A 17,738-nucleotide genomic window follows, 5' to 3' on the forward strand; every position below is an offset into this window, starting at 1 on the left:
GGCAAGTGTTTAGAAGGACGCGTGAGGGTAATCGCCGATCATTGATCACCCGCGAGGATACAAATTTTAGAGCATTAGACACCCTCCTCTTCAACTTGAAACTAACTTGCGCAAATTAACCTGCACGTTAATGCATGCGAAGATTTTGAATATGCCTTGAATTTTTGGATATCTTGAAATATTACTTACATCAGCATCGCGCCAGTGGAATGTCGACGAGATGTTTTCAGTGACAGTGGCCCTCGATTCCGACGGATTCAGCCGTTCCCTAACAGCCTTTTCAATTTATCATTAAAAAAGAACTATAATTTTGAAAGTCACCGCTCGTCGATTTGAAATTCGCCGCTGGAGGCCGTAAAATTTTCGCTTTTTGCAAGTTCAATTGAAGATTAAAGACAAAGCGACTGTCTAACCGCTTTAAAAAGAGGTAGCCTAGATATTTAATGCGGGTATACTGCGAAAAGAAGCTATCAGTAATCCCTTTTGACGCGTAGTGAGTTATTTCGAACTGGTAGCTTGAGATGGCGCTGTGTTTCAGAATTGAAGAAGCAATAGAATATTGACACAAAGGCCCCTTGAAATCCGGATAAGACCGAGTTTATGTAAGCAAATACGTGAAATCCTAAACAAGATACACTACTTATCGCCTGAATTAAAAAAAAAACCTGAGGTTTCCGGGTCTGTATTTGGATTCACGAGAAAGATCACATACGTCATCCCCAGTAGCGGAGAAAGCAGGAGAGTGGCTTTCAGGGCCTTTTTGAGTGGTTAGCGAAGCTTGATAAAGACAGATTTGAAAGTAATTATGGGAAGATGATAAATCATTACCGCCCTTACGTGGGGTCAGAATTACGGATCCTGTATTATTTGCCTTATCATTATTGAAAGCTTCAAAAACCACATTGCCTGTTGGACCTGTGGCTTATTCTGATTAATCATTCTCGTATTGCCTGTTCTAGCGTTGAGCACCTTCTGTCACATGTAAAATTTAAGGTTCAATTTCTATCTTTTTCAGCGAAATGCAACGCGTTCCTTGCGTCATGAGGATTCTGATGATGTTGAGAAGAATAAACAGATTGGTCGCTAGAATCAGTAAAATCGGTGTGCGGCGGATCCACTCGATCGGCGAATGGCTCATCCAGCACTAGATTTAGATTCGTTAGTCCAAGTTGGACACGTTACGTTTGTCCGGTTTTGCAAACAATCTCTGTGTATCATAAACAGTATTGCAAGAGAAAAGTAGTTGTCTAACCGACTTTTCAAACAACTGCCTTTTCACGGAATACCTGATCCTCCATGACATTGGACGCAAAAACAGCCCACAGCGCGACGATAATTCCGGGCACTCCCCAGCCGAGGATTTTGTACATCCACATTTTAACTCTGGCGGTGTTGTAAACAACGCCGACCATCACATACAGGTAAATTCCCTCGACTAGGAGCCAGTGATACATGCACAATTGGAAATAGTTCTACCAACGGACTGATCTTTTTTGTTTTATGATGATAATCACTTCGAAGGATTTGATTGAACCCCCTGTTTTAGAATAATCAAGCCCAGGCCTGAGCAGCATAAAGTGAGCGGCAAATCCATGGATACGATCTGAATCATAACTATAAATAGAGCGTTTCGTTTGAAATAGGTCTCAGTTGAAAATCAGTCAAGTTTCTTACTTGGTGATTTCTAAATGTTTGCGGACGAGGTAAGTGAGAATCGACTCTGTCGAAATTTGGCAAATAAGTGAGGTGATAAGGTTCCAGTGAATTGTATTCCGCCAGCACCTAAAGATATTGCAACACGAAAAATCCTTGTTTTTAGAAAATGTTCTAATCTAAAGTGCTGGCTTCTAATAATTATTTCTTCAAAGACAAATTCAATTTTGACTGCTACCAACAAATGCTTCTATTATAAATTTAGTGTTCAAGAGTACCTGACGGTCCGAATGAGAAAAAATATAATAAAGGCAGTGAGAAGTAGAAGAAAGGAGAAGCCCTTTCCAATAAAGTGAATCTGTCCCATTCGCTTGTTAATTAATAACTCGGGGCACGCAGTGATGTTGTAACCGAGGGCGTCGCCGAACACGTGGTAGTCTTCGATCATCGCGGTGCATTCCTAGAAGAAAAATTGAATCTTCGAATTCATGCAAATGAGCATTCTCTAAATGCTTTTAATGGTGGCATTGATTGTCTCACTGCCAAAATGCTACTTTGGTCACACGTGCCAACCGTTTATGATGACTACTCTCAGCCTTGAAAATAATGGACCATTATTAATGGTCTGTCACACGATTCATGTGATTTTACCGTATTTGACGATTCCAGCTTATGACACAAGCTCTCATTATAGTTGGTACGTCCGCTTTTAAAAGCTCCACATTCGACCCCTCACGTGACCCGTATCCGGCCATGAGTCGGTGAGAATGTGGAGCTCCTTCCTTTCAGCATCACAGGAAACAGTTATGTTACCGCTATACGAGCCTGTAATGGGACAAATATCGAGATAACTTCATAAATAGATATTTTAGAAGTAAGCATTCTTGTCAAGTTTGAGCCCAATCTGTGCAGCTTATTTCGTACTCGTCGATCGGCGAAATCACTCCAAAACAAAGAGAAGGCTCTGAGTGGGGATCATCAACTGATCAGAGAAACTCGCGTTACCCATACTCTAACTCGATAATCTACAACACCTTGATAGAACAGCGGATTCTTGTAAAATGCCTTGACGAACAATTACAACGCAGCAGGTTACTTCTAAGCACTCGCAGCCAAAATATTGTAAAAATATTTTGCGCGAAATATAAAAGTTGATTATGCTCTCCAAATTCAAAAGATCGTTAAATATTATCAATGCAGGATCATGTTTTCGGAGTTAGTCAAAACATTTCGCTAAAAAAACGTGTTTTCCTATTTTTGAAAGGTATCGTTGACCTTTTATCGCATTCTAGCTTCTCGAACTAAGCCATATTTCCATCGATCAGTAATAAATAAGCTGATAGATTGAAGTCTACTATTTATAGCCTCTTTCGGATGTTTGCGCAAATCATACTGTACGTCAAGCACTGTATAAAATTATATAAAGATCCCCTTCACAATAGCGTGGCGTACTGGATAGCACTGTTCTGGCGTCAATAGATTGGTTAGATTGCACGCCAAGTCAGTCGAGTCTTCTTGAACCGCAGTCATCATTTTACACTAAAAAGATTTGGAAAATTTCAACCTCATAAAGATACTTGAATGTCTTCTCGGCGATCTTCAATGGCGATTTCATACGGAAGCTCGTCCAAAAACGCGTTCAAAAGGCGGATACCGTAGTCTTGCTTTCGCTCGGGCAGTCAGTACTAGGGTCGGCTCGTTTTTATGATAATTCAAACTCGAAATTATCAAGAAAAACCGCAAAGTAAAGATTAAATTGCTCAAAGTTTCTTCCTTCTGCAGAATAAGCAAATTTGAAAGAAAAACGAGATTTTTATCAGCGAAATTTTCCGCAAAAGGAAAAGCATTATGTTGAGTGCGGCGATAAGCTCTACAAACCCAGTGCTGGATAAAAACAACTGGTTAAGAGAAACGGCCATCGGTTAAATCTCTTGATAGCAGTTGGATTAATGGAACCAGAGCTCGCCTTTCACGGTGTTTTAACGGCACTTATTCGATCAAGCTATGAAATTGAAGACGGCAATGTGACTTTTGCGCAAATTCTTTTTAATTGATCGTTGACGATTTTTGAGCGATTGCCTTTTTTGAAATGAGTCGACCCTAGTCTGTATTTTTTGCAGATAGCTAAACGTGAGCATTAGATAACTAGAGACGTAGCAACAAGATTCCTTTGATGGCGAGGGCATATTTTACCTATCAGATAGTTGTCCAGACATCGTACCTTCAAAAAACGGTTTAAAACGTCTACAGAAGCAAAATTAACCTTGCAATAGTTAAGATCGCGAGCCCTATTGAATTCTTCAAACGGCTGGCCATCGACATAGAGCGTCTCAACCACGTAGGAATTGTCGTTAGATGAAGTGTCAGGGTACTCGTCGTAATTCTCCACAGTAGCGTTCCATTCCAACTGATAATTAAAAAAGGCGATGCGGTTCGTGCACTCCTGTTGACATTCTACGGAACAGGGGTCAAACTCGAAATCTAATTTAGCGGATACTCGATACTCATTTTATTTTGATTGAATTACCGACTTTAATTGAGACGACTAAAAAATTATTCAAAGATAAATATGTTAATTGCTCTGTCTAAATAGCGAGAACAATGAGGGAAAAATCCGTTGATATAGAAGGTATCAAAATAGTTGATTTTCTTTCTGCTCTTGTTTTATTATTACTCAGTGATCCCCTTATTTTTATTTATTAAAATGAAAGTTTGGACCTTTGTATTTTCCTTCTTAGAGTAAAAGTTCTAGTTCTGAGCCCTTCCTATCCATTGCTGGGTGATCTTTGGAGCAGTGTGGCTCATTACTCCTCCTTGAATGCTCATCTTCTTTTCCTTCTTCTAAATTTGCCATGCATCTCTTTGGATCGACGAATTCACGAGTGAAAAATAGCAGTTGTAAATTTTAAGCGAAAGTACTAAGAGAGGGCAAGAAGGAGTCCAGGAAGAAGGATCTCGGTGATTAAGGCTGAGCGAGAACCACAAATTTATTGACAAGACAAATAACTCCCCACGATCACACAGGCCGCCCTTAAAAGTATCCCAGTTTTTTCGTCTTTCCAAAAACTGGTTTCCAGCCAACCTTCAATTTCCTCCCTGATAGATTTTATAGTTTCAAAGAGATATTTCAAAACAAAAGTGAATAAATAAAAATCATTTTTTTTTTCTTTCAAATTTATTGGCAGTTTGGAGTGATTGGCAGCGTTTTTGGCACCGTTGGTACGCTTGGCAAAATAAGATGAAAAAATTGAAAATTTCAAAATATGCTAGAATAGAAAGAGCAATAAGGGAATGAGGACACAAAATAAGTTTGTCAAAGTTCTTCTGCTTGATGATGGATTCACTTCCTCGCAAAGTTTTCCTTTGTATTTGGGCTGAAAAAAATAGAGATTATTTGATGAGACAGAGGCGATATCTTGTTTCTTTATAAAAGAGGCTTACTTACGGGGAAAGCTTTCTTACGCACCCGGCTTATTGCCGATTAATTTTTTGCGACGTTTCTCAAACCCAGGTTTACGCGACTCTAACCCTGGGCAGAGTTTTATACGGGGATGCTAGCCGTTTCTTTAGAAAAAAACATTATAAAACATGATCAAAATATTATTAATAATATGTTAGAGTAGTTCAAAATGCATTTTAGACAGTTATTAATTTGAAATCAAACATCGACATTTCTGCCTACTATGAATGTGAGCTAATTCTAATAAATTGTTCAAAAGAATGAAACGCAGCTTATATATAAAACTACGTGCAGATAAATAATTTATGATGAGCCACGCTAGGCCAATTGGAAAATCGTAGCTTCTGCGATGGAACATCGAGATTTTCAAAAAATCATTATTCTGGAGAGGAGCTACATCGGCTTACAAGAAAAAAGAGGGGTTGGAACATTAGAAGTTTAATTGTCAAACAATGCTCTAGCGAGAATGATAGTGTCATAGAACTAATGTCCAGAATTGAGAATCGTTTGAAAGGCGAATCAGTCTTTAGAATTATAATTTTAACATACCGTGCATTGGCATCTATCTTCTGAATCGACGCACGTCCCGTTGTTTTGGCAGAAAAACCCGACGATTGTCGAGGAGCAAATTTTCTCATAAACGATGAAGAAATGGCGCTTTTATGTTGATTTAGATGGATTGAAAACTTCCGAAAACCACCGGTGACAAAGTTGTGGTATCCCGATAGCTGCGGCAAAAGTGTGTTTTATGAACGTTTTGATAGCGCTGTTTGGTAAACGAGCTCTAAATTAACTAGAGCTAAGGAAGACCACGTGATAAGCTTCGTTATCAAGCCCGGAAAACAATTAAGCAAGGACTGATTTAAAATATCCGAAAACGGTAATTTAAAAGGTTCATTGGAAAATAACTTCGAATTACGTAGACGTAGGTTAAAATACGCTGCAGTTTATGCAATGGATAATTTGATAAAAATAAGCATCGAAAGTATCAAAATATCGAGCCCAAGATAATAACAGCCCGCTATGAAAGTTCAATAGTCGATAAGTCAAGCGTTAAGCTGCAAATTCAAATATTTTCTTCACATTTCCTGTTTACACGTTGAAGTTGCCTGCTCCCAAACATAGTTTTTGGCGGCATCACACTCGCCACACGTTCTTCCGACGTATCCGACCTGGCACGAGCAAATTCCATTCGTGCAGCTTTAAAATTATCAATTGACAGCTTCGACTGAAACAGCCGCCTCTCTTATTTCATAAAATAACAAAATTCAATTTTTGTAATTTTTCTAAAGCATTCTTTTCGAGTTTCATTTTCGATAACTTTCCTGTCGTCAAGGCGTCCTTTAGGATTACAGTTGCAAGGCTGGCAGTAGTCAATTGCGCTCACAGGTCTGAACTTGAATGTAAGATATTTTCTTAGTGATGTTATCCGGTTTTTCTTGTTTTCTTCTAACTTACCGATTCTTATTTGGATAATATCCTCTTCTGCATGTTTCACAATTGGGCCCTGTCGGAATGAATATTTCAAAATTGCCAGAAAAGTCTTTTCGCAACACGGAACTTTGCGGTGAATAAATTCTAGTGCGCATCCCGGTCCTAATGTATTGTGAAGGCAGGCAGCGCAGATCGTCTGCGTTCCAACTCCTTCGCATCGGTCAGAATGTCTTTAATAAAGTCAGAAATGATTCTCGCTGATTTTTTACTACCCGTTGCAATCACAGCTACTCGATCCGTAGGGCGAGAGCAGTCTGCTTGTTTGATTGCATGAATTCGCATTCTGCGGCGAGTATGAGATTCCAGAGCCCAGACTAGAGCTTCTTTGGGACCGGAAATGTCATCCGAAAGGGTTGAATATGTTAATCGAGCTTGGACAAACAGGGACGTGGGGGACACCGAGGCCGATTACCGCACGATTCCGACGGTCCATCCCGTAAAACTTCCTTTCATAATTGTTTTTATTGGAAAATCGAATCAGGCGAGAATTCCAGGTCTGCTTTGTTGTGACATGTTAGATTAGAGCTGGGTTCTGTTATGGGGTGATTTATAAATCCCTGTTAACGCCCCGTATTCTCGATCCGTTCCTTTGTCTGGTAAAGCCGTTTTTGCACGTGTCGCACTCCACCCCGCTCGTATCGTGGGAGCAAGCACAAGTTAATTGACCTGTGCTGCTGTCGATAGTGCAGCTACCCGCATGTCCGTAGCAGTAACACCTGTCCACGAGTTAATGACTTCCCTTGTTGTTTGGGGAAGAACATCTCCCGTCCAGAAGAAAAAATTATTAATGGTTAATCATAAACCATTTTGCCAGCTCATAATGATCTGTTTTTCGATTTTCGTGTTCCGAGGAGCAAAAGTATAGCAAATATTTCTCAAGAATCTATTTGGCTACTATGCAAATCTGGTAAAAGAGGGAAAGTTTTTGGGGAGGGTAAAAGTCTTATTGAATATTTATCGCAAGGAACTTATTTTGAAATTTGTTTTGTTTGTCAGGAAATGAAATCATTTTAAAGCTAATCAAAGTGGATTAGAAACGGGCGTTGTGCATAACGCAAAACATAAAATTCCGATTATGTTCCGAGAAAAATCATATTATGAGCGGTTTTTTATGTAAATTATGGAAATCGATTGTTCAACTCGTCGCTGCCCGAGAAATTGATGTTCGAAATCCCATAATGAAGACTCTGCCAGTTGGTTCTTTTGTTTTTAAAGCCAGGTCGCAGCAATCTAAAATAACGGTTCTTTTTATTGCCCGTTAAATTGAATTTTCTTATGAGCTGTTATTGTAGTTACTAAAAAACCCCTTGAGATAGATAGTGCAAACTTTAGACCTTCATCTTCAAATGCTAATAACTTGTCTATCTAGTATTGCCTAGAGCTACTTGAAGTCCTCTTGAAGATAAACCCTAGAATGCAGATTAACTTTCTAACGCGCAAAATACCCGATTTTTTTATTCTATAGCATTTGGGCGTGTTGTTGCACAGCATTTCCCTCGCGAATCAAGAATTGATATTCAAGAGCAAATGAATAGTTTAGCACGCACCTGATTCTAATTTTGTTGGCAAGGAAGAACTTGATAGCAGGCTCTGGATCCTTCGTATCTGACGCGTTGCCATTGTACAGCGTCTTGCAGGTCTTTTTCGCACGTGACAACACAGTCTCTGATTAATTATTTCACTCAAAACCCAAAATACAGAGCCCCAAAATACCGCATTTTTCACTAGAGAAAGGGTCGAGTCTGAGTCTCAGAATTTGAGGTTTCGGAGAACTCAAGGCCAAAATTCTTTGCTAGGCAGTTTGATAAGAGACTGTATTTGTCGCGTTTTCCTGAGCAACTGACCAACCTCGCATGGCCCTGATTTTGTCCGCGATGTGCACCGTCAAGTCCCTAGAAAAGGATGATCCAATAATATTTATAGACCGAACTACGATGATCAATCCAGCTGCATAATTAATTCCCCAGACGCATATTATTCAATTCCCAATTAATAATTGGCAATTATTCAATTCAACTGTAGCTATCGATAAGCAAACGTCAAAAATATAAAACGCTTGTTAATAATTGTTAACTTAGAACTCCGCCGATTATGATAAAATAGAAATGCCGCGAATATTTGCGATAACGTTTGATAACAGGGCCGTAGACAACCACGGTTATTTGAAAAATTATAGTGCTTTGCAAAATGTGAAGTAAAATCATCGTGGAGTGATTCTAGTGCAGAAAATGGCTTGATTGTTATCAGATAGCGTTATCAGCTCGGATAGAATCTCTCAATAATCGACGGAAGTTCTGATCTCCTGATACTTAAAATACCTTCCCGTCGAAATTGCATCCCAGGACGCTACGTCCTCGCTGCAATTCGGCCTCTTCCAAATCGAGCTGCCGAATTTGCTGCTCCATTCGTTCTCGTAAAGACCGTTAATTTTCGAGCAGTTTCTTGAGAAGAATTCGATCGGGGACCAGGAAACGCCATCGTTTGAGCTTTTCTCGACGACCATCTCCGCCGGTTTTGCCTCCGTAAATGTGATAATTATATCGCTAGTGAGTAGGACGAGGCGCTTGAGATCCAGGGTGATATTTATTTGGTACTAAAGAGAGATATTCAAAAAACTGCTGTCAAATTGAATAGACAACCCAAGAATCGCATGTTAGAAACTATTTGAAAGCAAAACAAATTCGTGTCTTGTTCATAGACTTCATTAATGGGGTAATAAGGATTAAGCGTATTTCTAAATAAATTCGTATCTAGCGGATTTCGGTTTCGTTTGATCTTTGATTTCCAAAACAAGGGTAAACGAATTCACGGTCAACATAAAAATTATTCAAAATAAACATCTGAATCCTAATCAATACGGATAAATAATTCTAAATTATGGTTAACCTTACTATGCATGTTTATCAAACCTCAAAGTGATCAATAAAAACTCGAAATTATACTAATTTTCTACTAATTTTTGATTCCAACTTTTTATGTCATGATTTGCTTTACCTCTTTTGTGTACCCACTTCTTTCGTCTGCAATGTAATCATACTTGGACAGTTTCACTAATAGCTCCTACAGACTGTCAGTGACTGATTATTGAGGATCCTCGATTTGTGACCGCTAAAACGTGAATTCTAGAGGAGCCCTCTCGACAAGCTCCTCAAAGCCGCTTCTCACGTTGCGTGGTCAGGAAATTCGAATTAAATGGAACACTTATTTTGATCACGTGTTACCGAGGTCGCGAAATTTGTTACGCCCGTGTAAGCGCTGTATTAAGTCGCGACCGACGGAAAAGGGAACATTTTTTCAGCGGTCGAATTCGATTTTTTTGCGAATTTTGGATTTTATCTTTTGAAACTGTTTCTTGGGCCAGGGCTCGGAATGCCAGAAAGTGTCGGGGTAGGGGTCGTTCATTTTGTCCGGGAAGCGATTCAACGCACTTGAGGCATCTTTTTGGCAAATCGAACACGAGCCTTGATTGTAATAGCTAGAAATAGAATTACTCAAATGTTGATTTCCGACAAAGTATGATTCTAAACTTGGACAAGAGACATAAGAGCTTTTTCCTCCAAAATTTGCGGAAAGGGATGGGCGCCAAGAAGTGCCAAAATTGTTTGACTTTTGAAATGAACAGTCATTCTATTTACTTCCGTCCTGGCGAGCCCGATTTCTCGAGGTACGTCACGGGACAACCGCACGCTGGATTTTTCGTTGATAGTAAGTAAGATCTGTGGCCTCCTCTTTTCTTAGGGAATGAAGAGGAGATCATTATCAACCAAAGACCAGCAGCGGGAGGGTAAGTCGGCTTAGTTCAAAACCAGCGCCGTAAAACTCTAGTTATAATATTTTACTACGTCGCCATAAGTACCCGCAGTATTTTGATTCGTCTTTTCCATCTTCGGACGGCATTTTTGCGCAAGTTGCTTCATCTGGCGACACTCTGAATGATTAACTGAATAATGGACAATTATCGATAGTTTAAACTTGCGAGGTCAAAAACAAGGAAACCGCACTTTTTAGCAGCGAAAAGAAAGCGTTAATATTCATCGAGTACTTAGTCGAGAGAACTCACAAAATATACATCTACCGTATGCACGGAATACTGTCAGACAACTTCCATCCCGAAGTACTTTCGCTCATCAATTTTTTAACCGGTTGTCTCGGTGCGGAATCTTTCACATTTCAGGGCCCGCGATTTCCACGAAAATGCAATGTTTTAGAAAAAAAAATATGGCACGTATTCGAGATATGAAAATATCTCCTTCACACGTGGCTTGACTTCTATATCTACATGTATCACAATTAAGGAGCAACTCACGTGACGGTGGCGATTCGCGCCAGGTTGAGTTCAGAATCTTCTGGTTCACAAGGCTTTGGGCGGCTTGTCTTTGAAGATTTCGGGTTTTCTTCACATCTAAAATATTTCGTTTTCATTAGAATTTTCAATTTATTTAGGTCGCCAAAGTAAGAAATAGAAAATATTCCGCTATTTTTCTTCATTCTTGACCTTCTTCCTACCAAATTTGACCTGAATTTGGTAGATATAAATATCCCAAAAGAACATCTTGTTTAGCCAAAGTCATTGAGTATCCGAGTGAATATTTAATTGTTACAAAAGTCAAGTACAACAGAAAGCCAGGAAGAATTAAAATATAAAAGTATCGAGTTTTACTTGAACTGCAACTTGATCAACTTGCTACGTCGCCCTAATCGGGCCCCTAAACTCGCCTAGCACTTCGAAATCAGCTCGCGGCTTAGCGCACCGTGGAATTGGACTCAAGGGACTTTAATTTTGCAAAATCACTAATTGAAGATCGAGAGTTATTACGAGTTTAAACTTTTGGGCCTTATAATTGTTAAAAACAAGCCGCATTCTTACGCACAGATAAAAAAGAGCTTTGCGGGGTCCCAGGAACGAGTACTGCAGCCTCGCATATTGTATCTGATGCGTGGTAAATTAATCTTGAGAATTTTATGCTGCAAGGGTTTGTTTTATCAGCGAGATATCTCCCTTGCGGTTCGAGGGTTCATGGGCGCGGTGCAACAGTGGTTACATCATACAGAAGGGGCATTACACCCTAGGACCTCTGATTTGATAGGTCAAAGCTGTCATTTTAAGGGGGTTAGGGTGTAAAGAGGGGTTTTTCTTCGAGAAGTCAAAAATCTACTAGTCTAGTTCTCTAAGAGAAAAAGTACGACGTAGGTGATTCATAAGAAGAAAATGATGTGGAGATGGAAAAGCGATGCCTTGTTTAATCTGCTAGCTTTTATAAAAATAAACCGTAATATGAATAGCAATGATATGATTTGGTAAAAAAAGTCTCATGTTCTGCGGGAGGAGTTGCATCAAGTTTTAGTAACTGGTTTAAATAAACGCTTATTACACGAAAAAGTGGCCACATAGTTGAGAAATGATGAGCTCCTTAATTTGATTCTCATGGATCTTGTCTTTTGAACGAGTTTGCATTGATTGCGCGAATCGGATTTTAAGTTGATTAAGGAGTTTTCTAAATTGGGTTTGATTTTTATTTGGAGCTAGAATAATGGATTTTGTTTGATCAGTTAATTCTCAAAAGCGTCGTAGAACAGGGGGGCCGTTGACGTGATGCGACTCAAGTTGACATTTTGAATTTTGATTGATTGGAATCAAATAATCACTCTTCGCAAGAAAAACAGTAGGATCGCACCGTATGTTCTTTTAATTATTTCGCGTAATGAATGAAATTGATTCGGGGGTATTTTGTCTTCAAGCTGATAGAGCTGGCATTAAAATTATTTCAAGAACGTGTGATAACTGATAAGGGAAGGGACTGATAAGAAATCTCACCTCGTTTGAAAACACTGTGGAAAGACTTGCAATAATTCAATACTGTCTTCATTTAGGGAAGTTTAGGAGGGAAGATTATGAAAAAAAAAACTAGTAAATAGAAATAATAAAAAAGAAAGCATTCCTCGGAAATCTGATCGACTCCAACGGTGACCATCTAATTAATGATTCGTCAGATTCATTTGCAGTAGCGACTAAACATGTAGGCCAGCGCATTTAATTAGGTTTCATTAAACACGATAAGAAGCCTTGTAATCCGCTAATCAAAAGACTGATCGTGTGAATATGTTCATTCAACACACCACCTTTCTGGTCTCTTCTAGAGTTCAAGAAGGCTTTAGAATTAGAATCCCTGTGTTTTTCGTTTTTGTTTAGTTTGAATTATTCCTGACGTTTTCTTCTGCCCAGCGACGGAGTAAATTCCCACCAGTGTAATTAATCTCTTCATAATTTATTTCTCTCCGAATATAGTATGTTAGAACGCGAGAATGCTCTATGCATTTGCAGCGGCGTAAAAAATGGCCTGGAGCGCGAGTCCGCGGATTTTTTCACACGAGCGCGCCTCACCGGAGCGCCATCGTCCTCGACTTAAAAACCGCCGAACTCCACACCTTTTTCTCCCGAAAGTGCCTCTTTCTGATTAATATTAAAATCTGACTTGACAAAGGAGACTTTGTTTTTCTTTATTTCTATCATTTTTTCTTCTTGTACAGATTTAGATGAAAGGGATAATTGATTTCAATGCCGATCTGGAACGTCCTCAAATTTGAACAAAAAAAAAAGGTTGAAACACATTCTTTTTTTTTCGCCGAATTCGAAATGCAATTGGGACAGCTTCGACTTATCCACCTAAGCCACTCTTTCTCTTTTTTCCTCAGCTGATGATAATTTCGTTCAAGTTAAAAAATCAAATAAATTTCAATTGAACAAACAGGCGAATTCGTTTTCCGGTTCTTCCGAGAAAAGGTTCTTTCGGGAAGATAACGGGCTTATAATTCTAGCTTTTAGAACGTTTAAAGTAATTGAGGCGAAAATCGCCATTTTAAAAATGTCAGACTCGTGCTTATTCCAATTTTCCATAGCTGGTAGCTGATGCTTTCGACGTCTTGAGATTTGAAATTTGAAATTTTGGAAATTTTCATTCTTCAATATTGAAAATGCAGATATTGAACTTTTCTGTAGCGGAAACTAATGGCCAGTAGATTGATTGAATAAGTCGTTTACCGGAGAATGAAAATTTAATTCGCGAGTTGAACAACGATTTGTTTTAGAACTTTTTTGTGCTGAATGCATTATTGAATCGCAAATGCGCAAAATATTTATAAAGGCGCGCGAAATGTACTTCCACGAATTATAGACAATCAAATATCTAACGCCGCTACTCTGATCTCAGTCTAGTCATTTTAAAAATAGATGATCATCAGGTCGATGGGTTCGCTTTTTATGTCAACACTAGTTGCTTATTCTTGTAAATTTGGAGCTCTCATTTTATTTTAAGAAATTGTTCGAATTTGGCTTTATTAATTAACCAGAAACGAGTAAAATAATTCCGTCAACGAGCGTAGTTTGGCGGTCAAATTTTCTGCCAAATTTAGAATGAATGTTCAAAAAGTCAAGGATTTCCAATAATCTTAACAAGAGAACAATAGAAAAGAATCAAGCGGAGAAGGTGGCGCAGACGGAATCGTGAAATCGTGAAAACTCTCGATTTCAGCTCGTGCGCGCCCTCGCGCTCCCGCTGAGCCCGACGCGCCGCGCTGAACCGCTTGGTCTTTTTCGACAAAGAGATTTTTGAAAAAAGAGACCCTGCATGGGCGACTGAAAAATTTTGGGTAATGCACTAAAAAGGTGAGTTCAATTACTGTAAAATATCTCAGAAAAAAAAACTATAATTATGAAAAAGATATTCAAGAGTTATAATTTAAAATTTATCTTCTACTATTTTTTCCTAAGTTAATGTTTTTTTAATATATTATTTATCTTGATAGCGTTTGCTGAACTTTCATTCTGTAATTTTTAATTTATCAAACTCAGTGGTATTATTGTGCTCCTAGTTGGAAAGTGTTGTTTATATGACTTTATAAATGGTTTCTTTTGCGGTTATTATTGACCTTATCTAGTGTCGTCAGTCGAATAAAATATTCAAAAATGCTTCTCCGAAGTTCAAAATTTGATTTTCTCCGAAACTGATTCAACCAACCAACTTAATGCATTGAGACTTTCTCAAAGGCACTCAAAAATACTGAAACAAATTTAAATTGTATTGAGCAAAGCCTCGAAACTTTAAACAACTTCACTTTTTCTACCCCTTTTTTAACCCTTTGAACACAAGTTTGTGGATGCAAAATTATTGTAGAAACACGCTTTATAATACAAAACCCTTCACAAGTACAAACATCAAATATACAGCGCTATTGACTTTTCCCGAAAAGTGAAAAAGCGGATTAGTAGTCCGCTAATGGCCTCTCGGAAATGAGCTCTTCGCCGTTTTAGATGAACAGCTTCTTACAGGCGTTTTTAAGCCGGATTGATAAATCGCCGCGCGAGTAATGGAACGTCTGGATTAAGCGCAAAAACGTCAAATTAAGGACTCGAACTGTTATCACGGCTAAGAGCTCATCAAGGACGGATTACGACACGTTTTTTTTCGCCACCTCTAATGGACAGTCCAAACATTAGAAATCCCTTTTCCCTTTTTTCTCTGAAAAAATACCAAAAAATTTTATTAAAATTTTTCTTTCATGAAAGTAATTTCAAATGAAAAATTTGCTCCTACTTTCTTGATTCAATCAAATGTACTGTATTACTGTATTAGTGGTACAGTAATCAAATTTACCAATTCAAAGTTTAATGCTAACTCGCAGATCGTTCTCATGAAAACCTGTTTTGAAAACAGAAACATTATGCACCGAGGAGATTTATGTCAAAAAAGTACTGCACGTGGTAGTTCAAAAAAATAAATCGCGCCTCTACAAGTTTTGTAGACCAAGTATTATCATTTTTGCAAAACGCTCGTTTTCAATTTTCAATTCTTCCTCCAATTTTCGGCCTTTGCTTTTTCGCTCCATGAAAACGTCACCTTGGGTAATCAAATTTGTTGCCACGAAATTTGGATTACAAATAGTTTATGAATTTCTTTTCTTTCTCCAACCTTTTTCTACAAATTCCACATTTTTCACTTCACCGAACGGGTTTTTGTTTAGGGATTCTAAAGGGGGATAAGGGATTGCACAGCTTTCAAGATAGTACTATCGAAATGAAGGCACAGAAGGTTTATACTTAAAGTATTTACTTTAAAATGCTCGCACCTATCAGGCTGGCAAATATTTTTGATAAAAATAGATTCAGTTTTTTAGAAAATGATTTTTTTACTTCGAAGATTTATTTTCCTTCTCCCTTGTTTGATTCTTTATTATTGGTAATTCAAATCAAAGTATCTTTCTTTTTTTTCTATTTCAAAATAGAATTCTGGGTCGAAAACGTGGTCACGTGGTTCTGACAGCTTATGGAGTGCAAAAGATAAAAGTGTCGAGCGGAAATGAGCAGAACGCTAATGACTTTTATCTGAAAACAGGCGACGATTTGGGAGATTGAAATTTAAATTCGAGCAGCGACCTTGTTGATTATCGACGAAATGCGAAAGTCGTAATTTCTCTCAAAATGTCAAAAACGACCATTTCATTTCCGGGCTTGGTTTTTACAAATTCTTTGGATCAACATTTTTCTGCTTGTTTTTAATTGATGCTTCTCTCCTAAGAATTTTCCTGGTATTTTATTAGATCTACGGTCAATCAAATTTAGAAGCGTAATCTTAAGGGTGTCAAAGGCTGATCAGAAAAGCTCGCGAAATTAACTTCTTTGTTTTAGAAGTTTCAAACCTTATATTAAATTTTAGCTGCGATTTGTGATTGAACGAACCTGAGCCGATCATCAATCCCGACACGATTCTCAACGGAATTTCTTAGGAACTCTGCGACCCCCTGCAGATCGTTGGAATTTCGATAAATTATAAATTTTAAATTTAAAATAGTAACTAATTTCACGAGAAATTGCGCGGGAAAGCGAAAGAGCGCACGAATTTTTTTCTAATTGAGATAGAAATTTAAAAATGACGATAAAATTGAAGAAATTCTTCAAATGGCTGCGGAAAGGGGGCGCTAAAGAGCAAGAAACAGCTGAAATCGCGAAGATTGATAATTTGTCGAACAGCGAAGAACTGGTCCTCTGTTCGCTTCCAGTGCGCGCCCAGTTCGCGTTTAACCCGACGCTGTCGAGAGCGCCGAGCTTGGCGCAGTGCGGGCCATTGCGGGACACAGCTGTGCGCAAAAGGGTTATGCGTCACACGTCCGACGTCTCCCACCGCCACCGCACTGCACGTCACTTTGATTTTATTAAAAGTATGTAGCGCGTTTTAGAAATATTACAAAAAAAAACAACTCACGAGCATTTCCCCTAAATCTCGTTTCAAGCGCGCCTTGACGAGCTGCACGAGTTAGCAGAGCTCGACCGCCATCCAATCGTGTCACCTCGCACGCGTCCTGGACGAACAGGCCTTCTTAAATTTGCGAAGACAGAACACGTTTCTGGCGGAAGCAATAGAAGCACCTCATTGATGGATCTAAGGATGCCACCGGTGCCCAGTTCGCCGCTTATGCCACTTTGGAAGCGCAGTAATCCAAGTTTGAGTGGCGATGCAGATGAATCCGGCTTCTCGGAAACGTCTGAGACAGATTCAAACATTTCAGGACCAGGTCAAATATGCCAAACTGGAAACTGGTTTCTTATAGCCCCTAGTTCTCGAGTTTTGGTCAATTTTTTTGGCTTGTGTTGACTTGAAAATCAGACTCTTCCAAATGCTTGAGTTCAGCAAGTAGCTCAAAGGAAGACTCTTGTTTGAAAGAAAAGGTAAAAAAGGTAGATAGTTTGGACGACTTGGCGTTCTTCGCCGCGGGTGGAACGCCTTTTACGCGTCGCCGCGACGGCCCCATCAGGAGAGATCGCAAAACCGTTCTGTTGAACAGGTCCTTGAGCTGCGCTAATGCAGGTAAGCGACTTCATCGCGTTGGAAAATTGTTAACAACGTTCTAGTGCACCGAAGCCAGCTGAATATATGTTGGTCGGGAATCGTCGTTTGAAGAGACGATCTCGCGTTTTCTATTTCTGTAAATACATGTTTGACTTGACCACTTCCACAAATCTGCTGATTCTTTTGTACAAAGGTGCCAGTTATGATTATTTGAGTCATCGTAAAGACCGACAGAGGAATATTTAATTGGACAGACTATATTTGCATGTCATTGAGAATAATGGTGGTGC

General features: G+C 39.0%; 1 protein-coding gene and 2 long non-coding RNA genes across 3 annotated transcripts; 1 reads left to right on the forward strand and 2 right to left on the reverse strand.

Annotated features, from left to right (window-relative positions):
• Positions 1-436: 436 nt before the first annotated feature.
• Positions 437-2,349, reverse strand: LOC145701940 (corticotropin-releasing factor receptor 1-like). Its single transcript, XM_081779151.1, has 9 exons — positions 2,305-2,349; positions 1,932-2,113; positions 1,675-1,782; positions 1,564-1,603; positions 1,287-1,472; positions 1,027-1,144; positions 854-915; positions 666-756; positions 437-622 (listed from the first exon to the last, which is right to left on the reverse strand). Exons 2-9 carry the CDS (start codon positions 2,099-2,101, stop codon positions 471-473), a joined length of 927 nt encoding a protein of 308 aa, XP_081635277.1. The 5' UTR covers positions 2,102-2,113; positions 2,305-2,349; the 3' UTR covers positions 437-470.
• Positions 2,350-3,755: 1,406 nt separating this feature from the next.
• Positions 3,756-4,096, reverse strand: LOC145705563 (uncharacterized). Its single transcript, XR_014134608.1, has 3 exons — positions 3,917-4,096; positions 3,847-3,874; positions 3,756-3,777 (listed from the first exon to the last, which is right to left on the reverse strand). It is a non-coding gene; the product is annotated as an uncharacterized LOC145705563 (long non-coding RNA).
• Positions 4,097-14,207: 10,111 nt separating this feature from the next.
• Positions 14,208-17,608, forward strand: LOC145703509 (uncharacterized). The gene is made up of 4 exons (XR_014134366.1): positions 14,208-14,270; positions 16,318-16,819; positions 16,892-17,466; positions 17,511-17,608. It is a non-coding gene; the product is annotated as an uncharacterized LOC145703509 (long non-coding RNA).
• Positions 17,609-17,738: the final 130 nt, after the last annotated feature.

Source organism: Oikopleura dioica, chromosome PAR (assembly GCF_907165135.1).
Source record: "Oikopleura dioica chromosome PAR, OKI2018_I68_1.0, whole genome shotgun sequence".
NCBI lineage: Eukaryota > Metazoa > Chordata > Appendicularia > Copelata > Oikopleuridae > Oikopleura > Oikopleura dioica.